The sequence below is a fragment of the Tursiops truncatus genome, chromosome 17 (genome assembly GCF_011762595.2).
Source record: "Tursiops truncatus isolate mTurTru1 chromosome 17, mTurTru1.mat.Y, whole genome shotgun sequence".
NCBI lineage: Eukaryota > Metazoa > Chordata > Mammalia > Artiodactyla > Delphinidae > Tursiops > Tursiops truncatus.
Window position 1 is genome coordinate 29,219,492 of NC_047050.1, and position 26,914 is coordinate 29,246,405.

Below are 26,914 nucleotides of genomic sequence, written 5' to 3' on the forward strand. Positions count from 1 at the left end.
GCACAGCTACACACTGATTTTACCTGTGTGAAAACTCCCCTGTGACTGAATCAGTTTTATTTCTCAGTAATAATAGCAATAATAACAATATAACTTACTATATCCAAGGTATTGAGATAAACACTTTATATGTTTTGAGTCACTGAATTATCACAGAACAGCTAAGGATGTCATCTTATTTATATAGAATTTCCCCACACTTCTGGGAGGCAGTAGAGAGCAGGGACTATATGCGTGCAGTATCTGGGGTACCCCACTAGTGCTTTGGACAGAGTAACTGCTCAGCATGTGTAGTTGAATGGAGTTCATCTGGGTTATAAGCTTATTGTTCAAAATACTTTAAAAAGTCTAGACACAATACCTTATTACGTTTACCACCAGGGTTAAAAATAAAGTTAAAAATGAAATGTAGTAACCCTCCCTGTAATGCTCTGATTTCAGGCCCTTGGAAGGAAATATGTGATTAGGATGTCACTGACAGGGGACCCTTGTGTGAGGGGAAGAAATAATTTTGCCATTCCCATTTCATTCCTGGCTCAGTCTGCCACTCACATACAAAATTCTTTCTCCACATATTTCCTATCACTGAAGTCAAAGCCTTTCCAGGCTCTACTTGCCATATAATGACAATGAGTCACAGATCCCAGTGAGGTGTCCTGTTTGGGATGGGTTCTCCATTTTTACCAAAGCAGCGTATTGTGCTTTCCTTGACAGACTGGTGGTACCAACATTCCCATTTTGGTGTCTTTCCTTTCCATTAAGCAGGGCGCTCTTTTTCAGTTTCTAAAGGATGCAATTTAAATTCTAGACACTAGGTGGCGCAACAGAACTTTTATTAAATTTTCTCTTATTTCTGGTAATTTAGTGGTAGAGGCAAAATGTGATTTCCCTAGCATTTAATTTGATAAAACGTATTTAAAAATCAATATAAAAATAATAAATCATCAGAAATGAGGGGAAATTGCCCAACCTCATAGAAATGAATCACTCCTTGTTAGGTTAATACTTGAGCTTGGGCTGGAAAAACATGCAATCTGAAAGGAAGAGAATTATTTTTGTGAACAATTTTTAAAAAATGACTATTCATCTCTAAGCTCTTTAGAAACTCTGATCACCCCATGTAGAAGTAGCAGATCTTACTAATTAACCATAGTTGATTGAAGCAAAGTTTTGGTGAAATTCTGTGACTTTAATTCTACCTGCTTTGATTAAGAGGGAGAAAAAAAAAACACATGAGATTCAAGGTCTTTTCTTAGTAGGAGAATAGCACAGTGTGTGTGAAATTAGGTATCTGGTGTGAAACTAACTGGCATGCCAAGTCTAAGTCTGTGAAAATCACCAAAGGATGGCCTTGAGCTTACATTGCTTTTTTTTTTTTTTTTTTTTTTAACATTACATTGCTTTTTGACTCTAGGGAAAATTCTCAGCGTCTTATCACTTATCCAGACAGGGCTGGTGGAGAACTGAAAGGTGGCTTCATTGAAGGGTTAAGACTGTAGACTGTAGCATAAGAAAAATCAGTGCTCAAACCCTGTCCCGTTGCTTCTAGCTCTTTGGCCTCAGTCAGGTAAGTAGTTTGTACTTTCTGTAAAATGGGGTTGGGGTTGGGGTGGGGGTGGGGTGGTCATAAACCTTTTCTCAGAGGCTTGCTGTGAGAATTAATTGAGAGAAGGTAACAAAGAAGAAAACACAGTGTAGCACACAATGAGAACTCAGTAAATAGCAGCTATTAGGTTTGAGAAGATACAAGTATCAATTTTAAAATTGGGGGGACTTCCTTGGTGGTCCAGTGGTTAGAACTTGGCACTTTCACTGGCGTGGCCCTGCGTTCAATCCCTGGTCAGGGAATTAAGATCCTAAAAGTCATAGAGTGCGGCCAAAAAAAAAAAAAAAGGAAAAAAAAATTGGTCTTAGCAACAGCTTGGTTTCTTTGACAATTATATTCCGTACAGCTTGACAGTGTTTGGGGGGCTGTGACGGTTAACTTTGTGTCAACTTGGCTAGGCCATGGTACTCAGATATTTGGTCAAATACAAGTCTAAATGTCATTGTGAAGGTGGTTGTTTTTTTTTTTTTTTTTTTTTTTTTTTTTTTTTTGCGGTACACGGGCCTCTCACTGTTGTGGCCTCTCCCGCTGCGGAGCACAGACTCTGGACGCACAGGCTCAGCGGCCATGGCTCACGGGCCCAGCCGCTCTGCGGCATGTGGGATCCTCCCGGATTGGGGCACGAACCCGTGTCCCCTGCATCGGCAGGCTGACTCTCGACCACTGTGCCAGCAGGGAAGCCCGTGAAGGTATTTTTTAGTTAAGATTAACATTTAAATCAGTAAACTTTCAGTAAAGCAGGGTACACTCCGTTATGTGGGTCAGCCTCATCCAATCAGTTGAAGGCCTTAAGAGAAAAAAGTCTGAAGTTCCCTGAGGAAGAGGGAATTCTGCTTCTAGACTGTCTTTGGACTTGAGCTGCAACATTAACACTTCCCAGGTTCTCCAACATGCTGACCTGTCCTGAAGGTTTTAGACCTGTCAGTCCTCATGATTGCATGAGCCAGTTTTTAAAATAAATCTCTTTCCCTGTCTCTCTCTCCCCCACCTTCCCTCTCTCTCTCTCTCTCTCTCTCTCTCTCTCTCTCTCTCTCTATATATATATATATATACACACACACACACACACACACACATATCTCACTGATTCTGTTTCTCTGGAGTACCCTGACTAATACAGGGGCCATGTGAGTATTGGGTATAGCAAGGTATATGGTGACAGTACTGGGAATGAAGGATCATGGACAGTATGGACCTCCTTCATGTAACATTGTCCATATTATAATTTGTGATACTCCAGCATTACTTATATTACTTTTGTTAAAGCATTAGGATACTCACTGTTCCACTAATATATAAACAAGTTTCACAAGGCTAAAAGGAAAGAAATATAAGCACATTGTCCTTTTTGGAGTATTAAAAATGGAATACAATGCACAATTAAAGTTACAGACATATTTCTGGAAAAACTGAAGCAAGTTTATTTAGCATAGAATTATTATCTGGTGCTGCATTGCAAACAAATTCTACTACATCTATATCCCTTCACAAATTTACAAAATGGAGAAAAGTCCTTGTGAAATTTTTGACTGAAGGTCCAAGATACAAACTTAAAATATTCTTTAGGACATCTTAAACTAGGTATTTGTGAGTTAAATGATTTTCAAGTACCTTTAACTTATCCTAATCCTGAAGATTGGGAAGACACAAAGCATGCCTGCTAGCCTCCAATCTTGGTGTCAGATCTCTCTGTCTCTTTCTCTGTCTCTCTCTCTGTCTCTTTTTTCTGTCTCTTTCTCTCTCTCTTCCTGCCTGCCTGCCTTTTAAAGATCTGGAAGATTCATTTTCAGGGAGAATTCAAGATATGGAGGCTTTCAGCAGTTGAGTCACCCTTCTTTATTATCCCTGGATATTCTGATTTATTCAAAGTGTCCCCATTTTTTGTCTTTATAAAACTGAAATCTGTGCTGTCGGTTTCCTCCTTTCCAGCTTCCTTGACCTATAGGATTGGGCCCACACACTATAGCCTGGCTTCAGTTGACCTTTCTAGATTCATCTTTTGTTGTCACCCCATGTTTTGGTCCTAATGAGTGATAATGAGGCTCCTGCCCGGGAGCCTCCCCCTTTTCACTCTGAAGCTTCCTGAGCATCCTCTGGGCACACACGCTCCAAAGGTTTCCTCCTTTGTGCCTCAGCCCCTTGAGGCCATAGGTGGCTCTCAGTGAACGGTGACTGAATCAGAAGCAACACGAGTCAACTGGGTATAATTTATGAGGTAAGCATATAAGATCCCTAGTCAGCATATTTCCTCCCTAAGAAAATAACAAATTTGTACAAACCGCTAAGACTGTCTTAGCAAGATTTAGAAAAGAAATAAATTTAGAAAGCTTCCATACCTGCTTATTTTCTACTTCATTTGGCTTTAGGTAAAAAAATAATTTTTTCATTTAACAGAAATATAAATGGAAATGGTTTCTTTCTGGAAGGAGCTACATCTTTAATGGAAATGTCAGGAAAGAATGAATCTATATTTATGTACGTTAGCAACATGTGAAGATTTAACATTTTTTTCTCAATCAGATGTTGCTGATTTTATGGATTTCCAAAAATATATGTAAAAACAAAGGAAAAAACTCTGAGGTTGAAAACTGATAACTTCCCAGATCAGAGATAACCCCATACAAGTCACTGGTATATAATTTAAAGCTTTTATTTTCTTTAAAATGTAGCTGGTTCTCACTTATTCTCATTTATTCTCAATTAAGCTAGTCCTTAAGTTGTAAAAAATTTTATAGCATTTAAAAATACTGTTAATTTAGCCTTGTGGCTTTCATACCTTTTTTGACCGTAACTTGTAGTAACAAAGACATTTACATTGTGCCCAGTACACACATAGATATGTATATGTGTATTACAAAAATAAATAACTGAAACAAAATTTTTGTAATACAGTGCTTACCCTTACTTATGTGTGAGGCACTCTGATATTTTCTTGTCTACTTTATATGCTGTTTGTGACCCATTTAATTGAATTCATGATCCCTAAATGAATTGCAAGCTGCAGCTTGAAAACCATTTATCTAGATGAGCCTGTTAACCAAGGTAGAAATTCCTTTCCCAGTCTCCCTGGTAGAAGATCAGAAAACTGTTTGAATACATTCCGTGGTGCTTCTACCTCACCAGAGCTTCCACTGTGGCACTCGCACTAGAAATTGGGAACCACTTTCCAATTAGGAAACTCCTTTCCTATAATCTCCAGGAATTGACCCCAGGGCATCCTCCCTCCCATCCCCTCTCTTCCTTCCTAAGGCCGTTTAGGACACTGTACGGTAACCTAACATCGAGGGTGACTCTGCCTAACCATTTTACCATACAGAGTCTGCTTCTTCATCTTGCCCAAAATGGTATCGATTATGTATTTTCAAGGCATATCTTTCTGTCTGTGTTACATAATAGGGGATAATATCTAGTCCCTAGCTTAAAATCCATCAATATGTTGATTTGCCCAAATTTATGGCTCCAGCTTGGACCTCTCCTCTAAACTCAGATTTATTTATCAAACTGCCTACATGACATTCCATCTAAAGTCTAACTCTCACCTCAAACCAACACATCCAGAAACAGTCTATTTCTACCCTCGTCACCCTACACTTACTCTAAAATTTCCTATTTTGCAAATGGTATCTTTGTTCCTCAGCTTAAATCCTGAATCATCCTTCATTTCTGTCTCTCTCTCCCTTCACAAAATCAAACAGCAAAAACTGTGGGCTCTTCCTTTGAATACATCCAATATTTGGCCACTTTTTAACTCTGCTCCTACTATTCTGGGTCTGATCACCATCATCCCTATAGACGTCTAAAGATGTTATCCCTCTTTGGCCTCCCTGACTTCCATATTTGCTCCACAGAGCAGGAAAAAATCCCTTTCAAACAGATCTCAAGTAGATCATCTTCTGCTCAAGATCTTTAGTGGGTTTTGCATCTCAGAGTACAATCCAAATTTTATGCTACAGCCTCCAAAGCCCTCCATTAACTTGCCCCCTGACTCATCCTTCCTGTTTTTACTTTCCTCTGACTACTCTTGCTTTACATCACTCTGCCTTTGCTCCAGCCTCCCAGATCAGGGCTTCATCTTGTCCATCCTCCTGTAATATTCCCTCTCTGTCCATCCCTCCTCTCCCACTCCCAATATCTGCATAGCTCACTCCCTTGCATCCTGAAGTCCTCTGCCCAGATGCTCAATTGCACTTCATTAGAACAGACATTTCATGCCCAGTACCTCCCTCATCCTCTTTAATCTGTTTAATTTTGTTCATAGCATTATCACCTTCTCACATATTATATATATTTTTTTCATTCCTCTCTTTTGGAATTTAAGCCCCATGTGTGCAAGTATTTGTTTTTAGAAGTTGAATTCCTAGTGGCTAATATGGTGCCTGGAACATAGTAGGAACTTAATAAATGTTCGTTGAATGAATTAATTAAATAGACGAATCAGTAAATGCCACACACAGAATAAGTGTTAGGTGAGAAAAACTTCCATATAGTATAATGCATTGAAGAGAGGGCAGAAAATTAAAAACATTCAAAACATTAAAATTTTCTTTGCTATACATTTTTTCTTTTAAAAAAAAACCCTCTAAATTTGAATTTGGCCATGTAAAAAATCTAAATCCTAAGCATTTGTATTGGAGACATGATTAGGCATGATTCTCCGACTGTCAGGCCAAACCAGAGCTAATCTGGGGCCTGATTTGCCATGCATTGCCAAGGCATATTCGTAAATGGGAGATGACATGTGTAGTAGCAAAGATATAGAGCTGTAGAATTTAATTATATTTAAATTAATGCAAGAAGACGTTGAAGAACTCTTCTTCTTTGACACCAGTTAGGAGAGAGAGGCTTCTAAACAAGTCATCTGCTGAAGAGAGATCCGTAGTTTATTTGATTCTAATTTCACATAAATTCTCTAGATTATTTTGATGTTGTAAACATAAAGGCAAAAAAACCATAAATGCTGTATTCAGCAAGAGCTTTTTTGTTTGTTTTGGGTTTTTTTCCAATAAGAATAATAGTTTATTTTATATCAGAACAATGGAGGACAGATGACAGGGAGACAATATAGTGTAAATGCTCAAAGAACAAATTATCAACCAAGAATTCAGCAAGAGCTTTGATTTTTACAGAGTAATTGATACAGTGCCTTCCTATGAATTGGAAAAACACTTGCCTTGAACAAGTCGACTTTGCTGATGATGCTGAAGTTCACATCAATGGTGAGGGCTAACTGCATTGTAGTTGGCAGTGTCTCAAGTAGGTCAGATTCATCTTCATAAAGATAAACACATCAATCCATAAAGGAGAATAATTAAGGAAAAAACATCAAAGTTCAAAGACAATTAAAAAAATAAAGGAAACAAAATATCAACTCTTTTTATAAACAGCTGCATCACAGTCTATATTTTCATTGCTTCTATTGGACATACATACTTATCATAATAGCACTATTACTTGCATGAAAGAAAAGAAGTATTTTCAATATTGGTGACATAATAGTTCTGAATAATTCCAGAATTTTGTGTTTGCTGAAATTTTAAAGCTTAGTGATGATGGGACAAAGGCTAGCGAACAAACTGGGATGGGAAAAGGATCTAGTTCCTATCTTCTGATTCTGCAGACCAGCCCTAACATCCTAAGGATGGCAAAGAATAATGAATACTGTGTAGCTTACAGAGTCCTGTCATGATCTTATTGGACCCTCATGACAACCCTAAGGATAAGTATTCTTACTCCTACTTTCTGGAAAGAAGAAACAAAAGGGGAACTGAAACTCAGAGAGGCTGTAAGTGATTTACTCATCTGTGCATAAGTGGTGGGTGGCTGAGCTGGGAGTGAATCTAAAGAAGAAATCTGTTAAGTGAGTAAATTCAAATTATTGTTATTTACTTGCTTATTAACTCAATGAAGTATGTGAATACATTAAAGATTTTTCTACACGTGAATTAAATGATGGGCCTTCAGGCTGATAAAATGGTCCATGAATAAAACTGCCCATTTTTAGTCTGCAGTATATTATGGGTTTCTGAGAGCTGATTACTTTTGATGTTTTCTTGCATCCATTTTAGAAAAGAAAAAAAATTTCTATACTATATCCTTATTTTGATTCCAACATGGGTTCTAAATATGAAAATCTTTTCTATAAAAACACAGCTCCTTGTTTCCAAGGGTTTTTTTTCTCTAGTTCCTTCCTAAATGAAGGAGTTGGAGCAGTGTCCACAGGGACAGAGGGAAGGAGCCTGTTACTGCCCCTCTTCCTCCCTGCTTGAGATGCCCGCAGGAATAGCTGTGATGTTTAAGAAAAAAGTTTGCTGTTTTTGTCATTTAGATTCAGGAAGAGGTTCTAAACCTGTGGTTGGAACCTCTTAAGACTGGCAGAAAGGAGAAGATAAGGTCCTACCGTCAACAACCAGTGATTCTTACCTGCTTCTAAGAAACTTTGTTTTGTTTTTGTTTTTTGAATTTTATTTTACTTAGTTTTTATACAGCAGGTTCTTATTAGTTATCCATTTTATACATATTAGTGTATATATGTCAATCCCAATCTCCCAATTCATCACACCACCACCACCAGCGCCCTGCTACTTTCCCCCCTTGGTGTCCATATGTTTGTTCTCTACATCTGTGTCTCAATTTCTGCCCTGCAAACTGGTTCATCTGTACCATTTTTCTAGGTTCCACATATATGCATTAATATACGATATTTATTTTTCTCTTTCTGACTTATTTCATTCTGTATGACAGTCTCTATATCCATCCATGTCTCTACAAATGACTCAATTTCATTCCTTTTTATGGCTGAGTAATATTCCATTGTATATATATGCCACATCTTCTTTATCCATTCATCTGTTGGTGGGCATTTAGGTTGCTTCCATATCCTGACTATTGTAAATAGTGCTGCAATGAACATTGGGGTGCATGTGTCTTTTTGAATTATGTTTTTCTCTGGGTGTATGCCCAGTAGTGGGATTCTGGGTCATATGGTAGTTCTTTTTTTAGTTTTTTAAGGAACCTCCATACTGTTCTCCGTAGTGGCTGTATCAGTTTACGTTCCCACTAACAGTGCAAGAGGGTTCCCTTTTCTCCACACCTTCTCCAGCATTTGCTGTTTGTAAATTTTCTGATGATGCCCATTCTAACTGGTATGAGGTGATACCTCATTGAAGTTTTGATTTGAATTTCTCTAATAATTAGTGATGTTGAGCAGCTTTTCATGTGCTTCTTGGCCATCTGTATGTCTTCTTTGGAGAAATGTCTATTTAGGTTTTCTGCCCATTTTTGGATTGGGTTGTTTGTTTTTTTAATATTGAGCTGCATGAGCTGTTTATATATTCTGGAGATTAATCCTTTGTCTATTGATTCGTTTGCAAATATTTTCTCCCATTCTGAGGGTTGTCTTTTTGTCTTGTTTGTAGTTTCCTTTGCTGTGCAAAAGCTTTGAAGTTTCATTAGGTCCCATTTGTTTATTTTTGTTTTTATTTCCATTACGCTAGGAGGTGGATCAAAAAAGATCTTGCTGTGATTTATGTCAAAAAGTGTTCTTCCTATGTTTTCCTCTAAGAGTTTTATAGTGTCCAGTCTTACATTTAGGTCTCTAATCCATTTTGAGTTTATTTTTGTGTATGGTATTAGGGAGTGTTCTAATTTCATTCTTTTACATGTAGCTGTCCAGTTTTCCCAGCACCACTTATTGAAGAGGCTGTCTTTTCTCCATCATATATGCTTGCCTCCTTTCTCATAGATTAATTGACCATATGTGCGTGGGTTTATCTCTGGGCTTTCTATCCTGTTCCATTGATCTATATTTCTGTTTTTGTGCCAGTACCGTATTGTCTTGATTACTGCAGCTTTGTAGTATAGTGTGAAGTCAGGGAGTCTGATTCCTCCAGTTCACTTTTTCTTTCTCAAAATTGCTTTGGCATTTGGAGTCTTTTGTGTTTCCATACAAATTGTGAAATTTTTTGATCTAGTTCTGTAAAAAATGCCATTGATAATTTGATAGGGATTGCATTGAATCTGTAGATTGCTTTGGATAGTATAGTCATTTTCACAATATTGATTCTTCCAATTTGGGAATCGCATTGTAATTTGCATTCTGAGGGCAGTAGCTTTATTGGCTTCTCAGTAGCACTAATTCCTAGTTTTATATGGTGAGGAGCAAACTAAAAGTTGAATCTGATTATTGTCAACTAGCACATTAACTTACTTTACATCTTTAGTAAACATTATTTTTAACTCCAGTGTTATAGTCCTAATAGTAGACACCATGAATGATTAAGGGACTATTAGAGGAGACCTGTAGCAGGTTGAAAATGGCTTGAAAGATTGCTGTTCTGAGTACTCACTGTGCTCTGGGAAGAGGATGATATCACAGAGAGAGCAAGGGTTTGGAGGAGAACAGGTGCATGTCTCAGTTCCGTTTAGGCCATTTGTCTAAGGACTCTGTGTCCTTGGCCAATTTTTTCAGTTAGGAGCTGCCATTTCCTTTTCTCCTAAGAGGGGGTTGATGACACCAAATTTTCCCCATTTTTTTTTTTGATGACGATTATATGAGCTAATGTGTGTAATATCTAGCATCTGGTGGGCACTGAATAAAATTTAGCCTTTGCTCTTGAAGGATTTGCATAACCCATAAGTTATGTCTGAATATTTAAGGAAAAAAAGCCCATGGTATTAAATTAATGCTTTAAAGATTATTTGGTTGTTTCCCAATCTTTTTCAAACCCAGTTAGTTGCCATTGCTGCCTTATAGGATTTTCATTATAGGACACGTTTTACAGGGTTTTAGTCAGTAATTTGCCGTGCTTACCTAGCATTCTTTGAGAGTCCCATGTATATTTATACCAAGTCCTGACCCGATTCTGCACAATCTTAGGAATGGAATAAGTGTTCATGTAGGCAATGGTATGATCCATGCAGGTGCGGAAGTTGCTCTGATTGGCTGTAGCTGCCCCAATTACATCTTGCATCTAAAACCACAAACATGGTCACTCCACACCCAGCAGAGGAAGTGGCAGAGTTACTATAAGCCCAGTTGAATTAAAAGTTCTCACATGATACATTCTATTCTAATCCCTGACTACTTGATTTTTAACACACTGATATTGGGTCCTACTTTCAGCCATTTACCTATAAAATATTGGGCAAATCGTATCCTCTTTCTGACCCAGTAAGGACAATAGAACCTGTTTTACCTACCATGTGAGGTTTCTGTGAGGATTCAGTCACATAATGCATGTGACTGCACACAATCTTCTTTGCAAACTTGTATATTACTGCAAAGATGTTAGTTGATATTTTAAAAATTATATAGCTGTGCTTATGCAAGAAATGTGCAAAGAAAGTTGAGCAATTACCTGGCAGAACGGCTAGTCCATTTTGGTGAGTCTCGCTTAGAAAGCATCCTTCATAGATTTTGCAGTGTGGCTGGCTATATAGACTCAATTCATCATGAAACTGCAACCTCTATACTTCCCTTTGTGTTGCTTAGACAGATAGAATCAAATCTCATTATGCTTAAGGCATAGTATTCAGCAGAAGTTGAAATGTGCTGAAATTACTGAAGCATCATCTACTGCTGTGACAATACTTAAGGAACTGTCAGGTTTTAGTTCTCGGATGTTTATAACTCAGCCATGAAAACCCACTCTAGGTTAAAAGCTGATCTTTAAGGCCTCAGCACAGAAAAGATATATAGCTTGACTCTTCATCTCACATAGAGGGAAGCAAGTGGTTGTAAATTTGCTTTGACTATGGGTTTATAATACAGAGGAAAACCTGGGCGTCACTTTCGCTCATTCATTCTAGTAGCTGAGCCTTTTCTGCTTATGGAAAAACTACTCATTTTTTGAGATCTAGATCAAATGGCTCTTTTATTGTGATGCCTTCCTCGGTTTCCATTTCAGAGTTAATAGGTTCTTCTGCTTGTCAAAAGTGTCTGCCGAGTAGCTATGCAGAGAGTCAAACTGGATACTTTTTCAGTTTCTAACCTACTCCTCGAGGGCTGTTCTTCAACAACCTCAGTTCCTAGATCTCCTTTTTCCAAGCCATTTCTGACAGATGATGAACATTACCCAGTCACCTAAGGCCTTGAGAACTGGGAGATCAGAGATTGGGTTGGGAAAGTTAATAGAGTTTTAAATTGGGATCCAAGGACAATTAAAAGCATTATTGATCAGTGTTGGGGGCGGATAATTTGTAGTGACAGTAATCTGAATGTTTTATGTGCAATGCTGAATTTTGATGGTGCAGATGAAGAAGACATATATTCTATGATGTGTGTTCCAGATTAGAGGAAGAAAAGGTCACTCTCTCTGAGTTGTATGTGAGAATAGAATATTGCAGTTAAAATGAGATGATCACATCCAGGGTGTAGTTCTTGGCGTGGTTATATACGGGAATTTTGAACAAGTGGAGGTTTTGTCCAGGGCTTTCTTACTTTCATTTCTAACTGTTCTCCTTCTCAGCACCTTTATTTAATTCACTGTGAGAGTTAAGGCACAAATCTCTATCTCCTGCCTCAATCTTTCTTTTTGGCTCTAGTCCTACATGTTTAGCGGCTTGATATTTCTTCTTGTTCCTTGGGTCCTCAAAATCACTGTAGGGCTTCCCTGGTGGCGCAGTGGTTGAGAGTCCGCCTGCCGATGCAGGGGACACGGGTTCGTTCCCCGGTCCGGGAAGATCCCACATGCCGCGGAGCGGCTGCGTCCGTGAGCCATGGCCGCTGAGCCTGCGCGTCAGGAGCCTGTGCTCCGCAACGGGAGAGGCCGCAACAGTGAGAGGCCCACGTATCGCAAAAAAAAAAAAAAAAAGTCACTGTAAAGGCAGGTGCAGTGTGGGGTATAAAGCTGCCCTTTCAAACTTTCATGTGCATATAAATCACCTGAAGATCCTATTAAAATGCAAATTCTGACTCAGTAGGTAAGGGGTGAGGCCTGAATTTTGAATTTCCCAGGTGATGCTTCTACTGTTAGTCCAAAGACCACTTTGAACAGAATTTTAACTGGAGCTGGACATAGTTTTTAATCTTGTAAAAATTTCCTTGGACATAGTAAGTGCTAAATACATGTTAGATTTTACTATTTTTATCAATATGATATGGCCTTATCATATGACTATGAATTACATGTATGAATTAGGGTTGCCTCTTAATCTCTTTAAACTGGGGTTGACTCAACTGCAAAACTGAGAAAACATTGAAGGGGGTCTGGCTACCTCACATATATTTTATAAAAATTTATTAAATAATATGATTTTTGCCATTTATATTCAAATTAATTGCATTTTTCTATAAACAAGCTTCCTATTTTCTTTTTAATATTTATTTATTCATTTGGTTGCACTGGGTCTTAGTTGCGGCAGGCAGGCAGGCAGGCTCCTTAGTTGTGGCATGCATGTGGGGGGAATAAAACCCAGGCCCCCTGCATTGGGAGCATGGAGTCTTATCCACTGCACCACCAGGGAAGTCTCCGCAAGCTTCCTATTTTCAATCACTGTTAATGTAATCTCCCCAGGCAGTAAGATTATAATTTGTGCTTGTAGTTTTTAACTGCTTGGTGTTCATTTTCCAAACCTAAACATTTTCTAAATAGAGTTTCCTTTACAGTCTCTCTCTCTATTCGATTACCATGTTCAGGCTGAAGTTGCCATATCCCTGAGCACCATGTTTTTTTATTTTCTGTATTTTGATTCTTTGATTTCTGTGACTATCCCTCCCAGAGTTAGCTGATTCCTAAAGATAGCAAGCTACTGGGAGTGTGCCTTTCATATGCAAAATAGCCAACCCTGAGCCCATACTCCCAACAGCCTTCTTTATTGGGCTCTCATATTCTAGGCTACTATCCACCTGCCCCAATTACTCCAGGGCCAGGTACCAGACAACTAGAGACAGTCCCTACACCCCAGCACCTGCTGAAATTATCCGAACTCACCAATCTTAAACCCCCTTACCCTGCTTGATCAGTTCCTTTCCTTGTGCCTCCCTATGTAGCCCTATTGGCAAGGTGTGACCCCCTCTTCTTGGATCTGTTTGTATAACAGACTGTCTTTTCAATGTAAATGGTCTCCTGATCTGTTGGCCTCACCATCCATAAATGATAATAAAACCTACATTTTAAAACTGTATGACCCTTCCAATTTATATTATATTTGATTAATCTTCCTTAAATCTCTTATTTGTTAAAAATCCTTCCCTGGCTGATTTCCCATTGCCCTTAGGATAAAGTTCAACATCTTTAATTTAACATTCAGAGCCCTTAAAATATCTTGTCCTTACATACATCTCTAACCTTATTTATAGGTGTCCTTCACTCCCATCGTTCTGGTACTTCTTCTATTTTCTCAAATGTATCTTGTGCTTTATCATTATCTTTCACACACTGTTTCTGATTGATTGAACTATCTGTCTATAACTACTGAATCCTATCTGGTTTTTTAAATACATTCTCCTCTATGAAACCTCCTGGGAAGCTTCCCTTTTCTGACCTAATACAGAGCTTTCAAACTCTCCTCTGGAACTTACCAAGGATAGCAGCCCCTTGACATTCATGGATGTAGGATTTGAGTTATATTTGTTATCAGCTTCAAATATTATAATGAATAGTTTTCATTGCTAAATTTTGTTAAAACATGAGTTTTATTCTTACCACTGTCAGTGTGGTGAGTGGGAACCAATAATTTATCTAGTGGTAATAATCATTTTGTGATTTTGTCTAACTATTTACCCCGTACACAAATCTCAACATGGCTTTTGCTCTCAGACATATAATATGTAAAGTACCTTACAAGGAAGTATAACGTCTAAAGATGCTATGCTGCGAGCTTTTTATTTCTTGTGAATCTGGGAATTTACAAAGGTGTTGGGCTCTATCCCTTGCAAATGGCATCTACCTTGCAATAGAGTTATTTGGGTATTTGTTTTACTTTCTTACTAGACTGTGATTCTTTGAGAATAAGGCAAGGAGATATCATAAACGTTTATGAACCAATGATTTTTTAATTAAATTAATTTAGACAGCATTTGGTAGCCTCTGGTTTAAATGACTTTTGAAGTTGATTTTAAGCCAGGGATTTTATGACAATATTTGAAGTTTAAGTAAAAAAAGAGAGCTTCTAAAGTTTTCAGGAAACACCAAATAAGAAGTTAACTTAGAAACGTGACCCTCTGAGAGTCTAACGCAACACTCATTGTGTACAAGTCTTCTGAAAAATTTGATGGTTTAAAAATTGAAAGACAATGTTGATCTATTTACCTCCCCATTCAATTCATCAAAATAGATGGAAATTAGTAAAAAAAAAAACCCACCAGATAGATTTTGATTTTTTCTCTGTAAAGTTTATAAAGACTTGTTAGACTTTCAAAAATGACAGCATTGTATATCCAGGGATTCACATCTCAGTTTACCTGACCAATTAAGCTGGAGAACACAAAAACTCCAGAAAAAAAATTCAACAGTTGAAAAACAATTTCAAATGAAGTTTGTGGTTCTGGAAGGCCCCCAATGGTAATTAAAGTTCGAACTGCCCAATAATAACATCTCAGATACCTGTGAAAAGAGAAGATATACATTTTGCTCTTTACTATAACGGTAAAATGCCACTATGCTTGGGAATATAGATTACTACTAGATTTTAACATATTTCCTGCTAATCGGGATTTTCTTTCTGTAGGCAGCATTAGCAAATACCATGTATACTAATGTAAACTTCTTTTTTAAAGTAAACTTCTTGATAAACATTGTGAAATGACTAAACAAACCCAAGGATGGTATTTACTAGCTGTTCCACTTATTTCTCGCTGCAAAGCAAATCACCCTAAAGTTTAGTGGTATAAAACAACAACTATTTTACTAGGCTTATCATATTGTGGGTCAGGTATTTTGTAAAAGGCCCCCCAGAGATGGCTCATCCATGCTGTATGATGAGTGGACCCTCAGGTGACTTGAATAGTTAGAGAAAACTGGGAGGACTTGATTGAGGCCAAAGTTCTGAGGCCTTGGTTCTAACTGTTGACGGGGTTCCTCTGTTCTCCATGTTATATCTGTTTGGAATGCCCAGGGTATCTTCTCTCACGGTCTGAGCCTGGGCTGGAATGGTTGGAACAGCTGGGGCTGGCTGGGTATTTTCATTCGGTCTCTCCTTATGTCTAGCTTGGGCTTCCTTACAGCATGGAAGTTTTAGGGTAGATGGACTTTTTGTCTGGTGGCTGGTTTCCCCCAGAGTGATAGCAGCCCAGGCAGTAGCTATAAGGCTTCTTATAACTCAGAAGCCCTGCAATGTCTTAATCTCTTGCCATGTATATTTGCCAAGCAAGTCCCTAAGACCAGCCCAGATTCAAGGGAAGGGATATTTGAATATACCTCTCAATAAGAGGAACAGTAAAGGATGTGAGGCTACCTTTAAACTACCCCACTAGTGATTAGTGAGGAATATCATAGACAACAAATGTGTTTATGGAGATGGGAGAGCCCTTTACAGTTTAGAACCAGTTATTTTTTACTTATGGGAAGTAGAGCAAGTAGGTATATACTTCTCTATTTTCTACTCATATCTTATTATGTTATTGAATATATAAACCGTGGCAGAGACAGAGGAAAACTGAGTTATATCTTAAAAGGGGAATTACTCTTGGGTGTAATAGGTAACTTATCTAGAAATTTAGTATTGAAGATAACCAATTATGCTCAGAAATATACTTGGTAAAGATTCTGTACCTAACTCGTGCAGTTGCAAATGGAGAGACAGATCATAATAGCCCAGATGGGAAGAACATCATGAACCAGGGCAACAGAAAAGAATATGATAAAGATTAGGACAGAACATATAAGATTCACTTAGCTATATTTGATCAAGGGTTTCATGTATCCAGAGTGAGGTGGGAATAGAAGTTAGTATTACAACCCCATTGTATATATATATATATTGTAATTTTGGTACACAATTAGGTATACTACTGGGTATATTCCATACAGCTCTGTTAACATGGTCTGGATCAGACATTTCCACTGAATCCTTGAAGAAAAATATCCCATATATAGAGACCATCTTCAGATGTTGTTACAGAGAGACATTTGGATTTAGTGGGTTTACTCTAGTTTCCAGAGTAAACACAGAAAAGCAGCACTTTTTACAGAATCCTGCCCTAGTCAGGCTTTTATTTCTTGTCTGGGTGTGCGACATAAACATTTGCAATTTAAGTAATGGTACATTTGTCTTTGAACAAGGATGGTCTTTTTCTTGTGAAAATAGATTACAATTTTCAGATCTTCAAATACTAAGAATTTGAGGTTTACAAAGAAAGAATCAAACTGCAGTTAAAGTCAGTATTCAAATAAAAACAGATCTAGAAAGAAATCACTTGTTTTGATATTCGACACCTTTCGAAGGACCTGAGTTTTTGTTTGTCTGTTTGTTTTACCTGGTAGATATAGGAACAGACAAAGAATTAACTCTTTGGTAAGGTTTGAAACCTCTGTGCCAAGAGAATAAAAATATTACTACTCTGCAATAGTTTTTCTAGCAGGCTTCCTTAGACTTACAAATATTATAGTGAACTTGATGTCAAAGAGAACCACCTTGAAGAAGTATGGAATGAATTTTATGGATTGCATTTTAACTTTTCAATTCCAATTTATAATTTCCTGTTACCTGATTTAGTGTTATCACAGGTCCTGGACCTGTGGGTCTCTTTGAATTAAGGAAATTTATTGACCCCAATACAGCCCAAGAGTGAGACAGGGACCAGATTCTCTCCCTACATGGCAATTCCATTTCAAGTGTTGAGATTACTATACCCTACAAAGTCCCTCCAGTGTTAAGAGGAGCAAACACATGAATTACTTTCTCTCATTTTCTTATTTATGGATGTTAGAAAATAGCAATTAAATGTAGAACTTAGGCATTGATTTTCCAAATCTGAAGGGTTAGCCTCAAACTATTTTTTCATACTGAAACAGTCTGCTATGTTAATTGGAAGTTTTCTGCCCGGATGCTTTGAGGTTTATTTTGGGATTCTTTTCTCAGTCATGTCTTACAGCCAGACATGCACAACCAAAGGTAAGATTTGTAATTTAATTAGATGGCATCTTATTGATTTTCTAGGATTAGCTTAATTAGTCAAGTGTATCCACCTCTAATATTTACATCCTGGGCAGATAGATCTTTTCAAGGAGATTCTATCTGGCTGATTTAATACATGAGCTGTCTTACAGGCTCTATATATACAGCCCCAAGTTAAAGCACTAAGGCAGAACTTGACATAAAACCATAAAAAAAATTTAGTGCGAAAATAGAAATTCTTCCTCTGTGAAACAAATGCAGCATTAAACTTTTCCCCCAACATTTTGTTTTGAAATATTTCAAACAAACAGAAAAACTGAAAGAATTTCACAGTGAGCACCGTATATCCATGACCTAGACTCTATTATGAACATTTTACTCTACCTTCTTTGTCACATATTCCTCCATTTTCCATCCATCAATCCATCTTATTTTTTGGATGCATTTCAAAGTAATTTGCAGACAGTAGACACTTCCTCCTAAATACAGTACTTCAGAATATTTATATATATATAAAACTCAGAATATACTTCAGAATATATATATATGTTAGAATATACTTCAGAAAAAAATATATGTACTAGAGTTAAGTATTGGTAAAGAGTTATTTTAAAATTTTGAACATACATTGAAAGCACAAATCTTAAGTATACTATCTGATACTATTTGATGAATTTTGACCAACCCGTACACCTGTGTAACCCAGAAACCCATCAAGACAGAGAACATTTCCATCACTCCAAAAAGCTCTCTTTTCCCAGTCAATCCCTGCCCGCACAGGCAACTACTGTTCTAATTTTTTTCTGTCTCAGATGAGTTTTGCCTGCTGTAGAATTTCACACAATGAAATTACACAGTATATACACTGTTGTGTAAGATGTCTTTCACTCAAAATAATGTTTTTGAGATTAGGTGTGTTTTTGTGTGTATCAGTACTTTATTCCTTTTTATTGCTAAGCACTATCCCTTGAATGACTATGGCACAGTATGTTTATCCATCTTCCTGTGGATGAACACCTAGGCTGTTTCAAGTTTTTGGTTCTTGTGAATAGACATTCTATGAATATACTTATATAATTTTTTTAGACATATATTTTCAGTTCTCTTGGGTAAATATTTAGGCTTGCAATTTTTGTTTTTAAGGTAGGTGTTATATTTAGTTGTAAAAGAAACTGTCAGATTTTATCTCTCCAACAATGTATGAGTTCCAGTTCCTTCATATTCTTACCCCAAGACTTGGTACTGTCAGTCGTTTTAATTTTAGCCATTGTGGTGGATGTGTAGTGGGACATGCAACTTTTAAAAGTACCCAATTTGATACTTTATGACTGGACTTTTAAACTACCCCAATCCATCTTAGTTCTAGGTTTCTGTAAATTTATCACTGAAGGCATCGTATATGGAGGAGAACGGTCTCATTAGAAGATAAACTCCTCAAAGACAGGTATTACACAATAGGACTGTAATATATTTGTTAAATGACCTGAAAGAATAAGTGAAAGGTTATGCATACTTAGACTTAAGAACATAGGAAGGCTGTATCTGTGAGCACATCTATGCAATCCCCTTCTATACATGCTGCCAGCTGCCTTTCATCTCCCTTCTGGTCAACTGAATTCTGCTGTTCTGGAGGTTTTGTTACATTTTTCTAAGTGTCTAGTGTAAAGACCATTCTTTTTTTTTTTTTTTTTTTTTTTTTTTTTGATTGTCTGAACTGAAGTATCTAGGGGACCCTGAGTTAATACCTTCATCTACCCTGGTCTCATCTTCCTCCTGTGTAAAAAGAAGGGAGTAAGTTATCCTAATTTTCCCTAACACTAAGATATGGAGATTCTGACTCTTTCTCCATCCCATCTAAAATCATGATTCCCATGACAAACTTGCTTGCTATTTTTACTCTTTCTTTTGACGGTCTATGTGCTAGGTATTTGCTAAGAGGTTTGTGCACGCTGGGAAATTTATGTCAGAAAATAAATAAATTGGGGTATATATGGATTAAGGGACATTGGGAACATTTCTGGGTACCAAATAACCTTAACTACTTATGTTTTCCTTTTGAGCTAAGTAAGCCATTTCCTACTTTGTCAAATTCCACAGTCAAATGAAGGATGCCATCTACTTAGTAGAAATGAAAATGACTTCTTGTCTTCTATTGAAATGAACAGACATTGTTATTCTGATGAGGATTAATAAAATAGTAATAAATGACTCATTTTAAATGCTCCACTTATGCCCCACAGTTGCTGCATAATTCTAACTAGGAGAAAGTTTACAAGTCCAGTGACTTCATAAGCAACCTTCAATTTATAGGTCATCAGAAACCATCACGAGGGTTAACTAAAAAAATGCTTTAAGCTTACACGGTCAAAGGGTAATATGGAATAATAGAAGGGGCAGGTGATGCTTAAAAACTGTGGGAAAATGTAAGTATGTTAATAACTGCCATTTGCAAATTATCTTAAAATACATATAAATGCTGCTTTTAAAGACATTTTATTTGTAAGGATGTGTCCCTGACAGCTGGTAACAGGATTATTGGACCTTTGGTTTTGGGTGAGAACCCTCCTGTCTAAAGCAGCAGAGAATGGGGGCTGTATCATACCAGTGCTGTGAAATGTATTGAGGCTTGCTTTTTGGCCTAGAAAATGACTACTTTTTGTAATCTTTCCATGAGTAATTAAGAAGAATGAGTGGTTTCTTTTTCCAAGGAGAAAATGCAGATGGCCTATAGATATATGAAAAGATGCACAACATTGCTAATCATCAGGGAAATGTAAATCAAAACTACAATGAGATATCACCTCACACCTGTCAGAATGGCTATCATCAAAAAGAGCACAAATAACAAATGTTGGCGAGGATGTGGAGAAAAGGGAACACTTGTACACTGTTGGTGGTAAAGTAAGTTGGTATAGCCATTGTGGAAAACAGTATGGAGGTTTCTCAAAAAGTTAAAAATAGAACTACCATATGACTCAGCAGTTCCACTCTTGGACATATATCAAAAACAAAAACGAAAACACTAATTCAAAAAGATACCTGCACCCCAATGTTCATAGTAGTGTTGTTTACAATTGCCACGATATGAAAGCAGCCTAAGTGTCCATTAACACACACTGGAATACTAAGCCATTATAAAGAATGAAATCTTGCCATTTGCAACAACATAGATGGACTTGGAGGGCATTATGCTAAGTGAAATAGGTCAGACAGAGAAAGACAAATACTGTATGATATGTGAAATCTAAAAAATACAACAAACTAGTAAATACAACAAAAAAGAAGCAGACTCACAAATATAGAGAGCAAACTAGTGGTTACCAGTGGGGAGAGGGGAGGAGGGAGGGATGTTATAGGGATAGGATTGAGAGGTACAAACTATTATGTGTAAAATAAGCTACAAGGATATATTGTACAACACAGGGAATATAGCCAATATTTTACAATAACTATAAATGGAGCATAACCTTTAAAAATTGTGACTCATATTGTACAGCTGTAACATATAATATTGTACAGCAACAATAACTCAATAAAAAAATTTAAAAAATTAATGAGTGGTTTCTAATTCTTGGGTACAAAGTTCCATTTATATTTGTTAAATCAAGCTTTTTAATGGGTTCTCAAATCTTTTATATCTTTACTGATTGTCTGTGGTTGCTTGATCAGTCAATAGTTGTGTGTTGATGTCTCACACTTTGATGGTGTATTTGCAAATTTCTCTTCCTTCTAATAATTTTTGCTTTATGAATTTCTTTGATTCATCATAAGTACTTTGCATTAGGTGCATGCACATTTAGAACTGGTAAATATTGATAGTGAATTGAAACTTTTACCATTATATGATAACCTTATTTATCCCTAAAATAATTTTTGTTTTAAAGTCTATTTTGACTAATATTATTTGACAGTCTCTTTTAGGTGGTGAATTTAATTCATATTAACTTATTCTGCTTACTGATATATTTTAAGTTGTTTCTACAATCTTATCTTTTTTTTATTCTACTGATTCAGAAGTTATCTTCTCTATTCCTGTTCCTTAGTGATTATCTTACCACTCTACTCCAGCTTCAGTACGCACATTTGTTTTTTAGACTTTGGAGATTCCTTTTACTTTCTAGAGAGTTTAGCAATCATTGAAAACTGTTGTGATTATAATTTATGTAGAAATGTATCTTATAACAAGTAATTGCAATAACTAACACAACAAAAATTTCAAGTAGTTTATCTTCTTGTATTTTAGTGAGAGGGCTTTGAATATCTGGTCTACACTGTAGCTGGAATTAGACGTCTAAAATATTAGAACAATGTAGCTTCAATTTCTTATGGGTTGAAACTGAGGTTTCTTTCTTCTTGTTATAATATGGATTTGGTCATTCCTTCCTTTTTTCTTTACTCTCTCTCACACACTCACTATATGTTAAGTATTTAAAGAAGACAAGTAGGAAGAGAGAGTAAAGAAACTTCCTTCTTGCCTTCTTTAAGTACCTAACATATACTGAGTGTATGTTATATACTTAACAATGTTCTAGGCACTGGGAACAAGATATATTCTCTAGAAATGCTGCAGAAAGGCATCCAGGTACGAAAAGAGAAATAGCTCCACTTTTTCTGGATGGCAACTGTATATTATTTTGCTAATTTGATAAAAACACTTATCAGACCTATGGGTCTAATGATGTTGAATTACATACTTCTAGGCAATATTTAATATAGTTGGTATCTTACTCAGTTTTCTTTGTAGTTACTTATATTAAACTAAATACATATTTAATTCACATTCTAAAGGGAATTACTTATAGATTTGGTTATACACTTTCTTCTTGTTGTGTGTGTTCGTGTGTGTGTGTGTGTGTGTGTGTTTGTGTTTGTGTGTGTGTGTGTATTTCCCCGATCAGTGGGCCTTCTGACTTTAAATTTTTAAAATTAGTTCTGGTTAAAAGTTCAAAAAATGTTATAATCCCTCATTCACATCCTGCTCACTCTAGCTAGGGTGTAATTTTGTGAGGTATCTTTACTGTTTTTGCTCTATCCTATAATTGCTTTCCTTCCCAAGGCTGCTGTGAGTTGCCCTTCAAAGTCATGCTGGGACCTGTTATTTTCCAGTAAGGACATTGCTTTATAGTAGGCTCAATGTCATTTCACTGGAGCAGAAAGTTAGTGGAATCTACTTTATGCCAGGCCTTTGTATCTACCAAAAGGAAATTTCACTATTAAATAACTCAGTTGCCATTATTGAGCCCTGATTCTACTGTACCAAAATTTTCAGACAATCTCTTATTCTCAGGGTACTTGCATATCTAATTGCCAAGTTTAGTATATGATCCTTGTTACTTTGTGTTTAATTGAGTTAGTGGTTATAGCTGACTCATAAACCCATAAAGCTCTTCAGTGGTAAACTAATTAGCCACTGCATCTGCCCTCCAAATAATTAACATTCTTCATTACTAACAATCATCATAGGAGTTATTAAAAGTTACCTTACCACTCAGCTGTCTAAACACAGACTTTCAAACTTTTTTGTTCATGATCCTGAGTAAGAAATGCATTCTACAGGTTAATCCAGGGCACACACACACACACACACACACACACACACACCCACACCCACACCCACGCACCCTACTCGGTATGACAGACTAGGATAATTTCTATTCTGTCCTCCTCTATTCTATCCTCTTTCACTTAAAAACATACTGACCTGCTAATAAAGAGTTAATGGATTGTGATTTACAGTTTCAAAAAACACTAGCTTAAGAAAGCTCAAACTGAAACATAAAATTAAGAATAATCAATAAACATTTCCTTCAAAATTAAAACTTACTTGTTTCCTTCACCATCATACACCCATCTGGTAGTTCCAATTCCTTCATAGTTTGAAGCCCAATAATACATACAGGCATTAATGTGCAGAGTAAAGAGCAAGTATCCAGTTGTTCGAATGCCTCTGGCAAGGAGAATAAATGCAAAGTAAGACTCATGTTGTTTCTGGAATACAGCCTATTTTAACATTTTATTTTCCTTAAAGTCTCTGCTGAATCTCCTTGCTTTAAATTTGTGAACTGTTAACTCTCATTAGTACAATATAAAATCATGGTGCCTTCACATGTTTTCTGACTGCAGTGTCTTGACTGGGACTGACAAGAGTAGAAAAAAAAAAAATCCTCTCTTTTCACAAATGGTATGAGTCAACTCCCTGAAAGATATGCCTCCAGGGTCACCTCTCCACTTTGAGTCCCGTAAAATACAGCATGCTGATTTCACTGGATATCTCTGAAAAGCTCATGGGATTTTATGCTACGATTAACTGACTAGAGGTCTCTGGGCAAGTTAAGTTCAGAACAGCAAATGAATGAAAATTCAGACTAGAATGAATTGTCATGAGAGAGATGTAAAAACTTGTGAAAGAGCACATTTCTCTGTCTTTGTTCTGACTGAAGCAGGTAATATATCCTCTTTTTCAGTCTTGTATTCTTCTAAAATCTAATATAATTTTCATACTTTTATCTTACTTCAAAATGTTCAAATCTACTTTAGAACACAGCCCAATATTTTACATAGCCCCAAATCTGAGATTATTCCCTTCTCTTTTGCAGGGAGGCCATATTCTTCCCAAGTCCTGTCTAAAATATTTCACCATTGCTCTCTCTCCCAGCCCTGAAGTACATTGAGTTATACTTTACCTGTAGATATATGCCTTGTTCATTATAGACTCTAGGTGATGATTAAACTCAAAAAATGAAGTGTACTATGTAGAAAACAAGCAAAAGAAATCCAAAAGTGCATTAGTCTTAAATACATCTATTATATTTAAATAAAACAATATAAAATAGACTTTATTTGTTACTGAAAATAATTCTATTCATGTCTTAAAAAAACTAAGGTCTGTCAGTGGTATTTTCCTCCAGGTAGTGCATTTTAACAAGGTGCCAAACTTTCAGAGCTTCTTGCTTTATTTTATTTCTACCCTCTAGTTACAGTCTTGTTTGTAATGCTTGTTGAAAATCAAGCTTAAAAACATTTCTTTCCTTTTTTTTCTTTTTTAAAGCATGTGGTAGAACTTTATTTTACAATAATTAAAAATCATACCTCCCCCCAAAACATAAGTAAGATAGTAAAAGCATAATAAAATACACTGAAATCATAAATAGGTGTTAAGGCCTGTTGCTCAACACTAGCATTGTTTTTAAGCAAGTTGCATTAAATGTGTATTTATTTCAACAAAATTCGAAGTTCAATTAATATTAGCATTTGTTATCTATTCTTGACATTGTTCAAAGACATAGAGAGTTTATATGCATTTAATCCAAACAGTTGTTATTTGCCTCAAGGTTTTCTTCTGCTTACACCCACTTCTATAGCAACAGATACTCCCTACATGCACTCTTACCCTCTACTTTCTCTTTTTAATCTATAAGCTGTAAAATGCAAGAGCAAGAGCATGAAATCCAGAGCCAAACACCAATTTCCTCTCTGCCATTTATTAACTGTGCGACCTTGGAAAAGTCACTTAATATTTCTGTACTTTGGTTTCCTCATCTGTAAATTGGGGACAATAAGAAAATGTACTTAGACTCATAGGATCTTACAGATAGGAAGGGCTGTTAGAGATTATTTAGTTCAAAGATTATTTAGTTCAAAATTTCATCCAATGTAGATAAGACTGTAATAGAACATTTGGAATTAGAAAACAGCTATAATAGCAATGACTATTTAACTAGAAATATACACAAATGATTTCTTTATCCAGAATTCCTGAGTAGGAAACATCCATTAAGCATTCAGATTAAGATAATTTCAATTTGTGGTAACTTGTTTATTGTGCTCTTAACAGAAGTTTTCACAAAGGCACATTTTAAAATTTAGCTTAAGTGTTCACTGTAGAGAAAATTTATATTCTTAATTTGTTTTCTCATATATAATTTGGAGATAGGTAAATGATATTTTCCCTAGAGAACTGCACATTAAAATGACACACTTATGTGAAGATGACTGGACTGTGGGGTTATGTAAAGAAGATTAATGTTGGCTTTCAGGATCTCCTATGTTATAAAAAAAACTACCTAATATAGTGAGTAGGTTTTTGGACACTGAAGGGACACAGAGATGGGGTTTGAAGAGTTAGCATTTTATAAATTTTTATTATAATGCCAGACAAACACTCAAATCCATAGGAACCTGAGTCTCTCTCAAAGTTGGTTACCTCTGAGCAGTGGCCTCCAGAAACATCCATTCTGCACTAGAAATTTGATGATGGATGGCCAGCCCACCAAGCTGCTGGGAACGTTAAGTTCTGCTCAGTCTAGACCTACATTCTGTGGTCAAAACAGAAGTCTCTAGAGCTGTCTTGGATGGACGAGAATATAGAGTAAGGTCCCTCTTGACTTGGAAAAATCATGGGTGTGGAAGGAAAGCTCCTTCAGCCTGAAGTTTATTTGCCCTTCTGATTATAGTAAGGAATTTGGAGTCAGAAAAAATATGTGATAGAATCCAGATACTGCCACTCACCAGAGTGTGTCTGGACAGATTTTTTTACTCTGCTAATTCTCATTTCCCTCATCTCTAAAATGAGGTTGTTTGGAGGAATAAATGAGATAATGAATACGAGGTTTAACAAAGTATGTAGCTACAAGTATGTATTCAACAGATATCAGCTGCAGCTGTGTTAGGATCCACCCGAGTCTCCAGATTATGTCATCTTGTTTACCCAAGGTGTCAAAGCGATAACCACCTAAAACTGATAAAATCTTTGGTGTTCCTTTTAAGAAGGCTGTCTTTGGAAATACAAGCTATCGTTGCTATTATTAAAAATTTATATGAAATTTCACATCCTGACTCTCCTCAGATTCCTCTTAGGTATCTGATAAAGCTATGAGTTATAAAATATTTATGTCTTAGAACCTTTTTGAATAGGTAATACATTCACATAGTTCAAAAACAATAGGAAATATATACCTTCATAGCCTTTTCTCCTATTCCTGCCCCTACCCATCCTGCTTTTCCCTCCAGCTTCCCATCCTTACCTCAGTTAACCATTTTTATTAGATTTTTTGGGTAGTCTTCCACTGTTTATGTAATATAGAAAAATAGAATATTTTCCCCTTTCTGTTACAAAAGTTAGTATTGTTCTATAAACTGTTCTGTAACTAGCTTTTTTTTTTTAACTGAGCAGTTTGTCTTGGAGGTCTTTCATAGAAAACTTCCTCTTTATTTTTGCATTACAAAGTACTCTATAGATATACTGCAATGTAT

The 26,914-nt window shown here is 36.5% G+C and overlaps 1 protein-coding gene across 1 annotated transcript in view; it reads right to left on the reverse strand.

The window, feature by feature from the left end:
* CNGB3 (cyclic nucleotide gated channel subunit beta 3) overlaps nt 1-26,914 on the reverse strand; it is a 141,381-nt gene that overhangs the window by 34,195 nt on the left and 80,272 nt on the right. The window contains exons 9-13 of the mRNA XM_004319272.2: nt 24,346-24,410; nt 23,487-23,609; nt 15,009-15,150; nt 10,416-10,575; nt 6,777-6,874 (exon numbers count right to left, since the gene is read on the reverse strand). Coding sequence (XP_004319320.2) covers nt 6,777-6,874; nt 10,416-10,575; nt 15,009-15,150; nt 23,487-23,609; nt 24,346-24,410 — 588 coding nt within the window. The remainder of the gene's footprint in view (nt 1-6,776; nt 6,875-10,415; nt 10,576-15,008; nt 15,151-23,486; nt 23,610-24,345; nt 24,411-26,914) is intronic.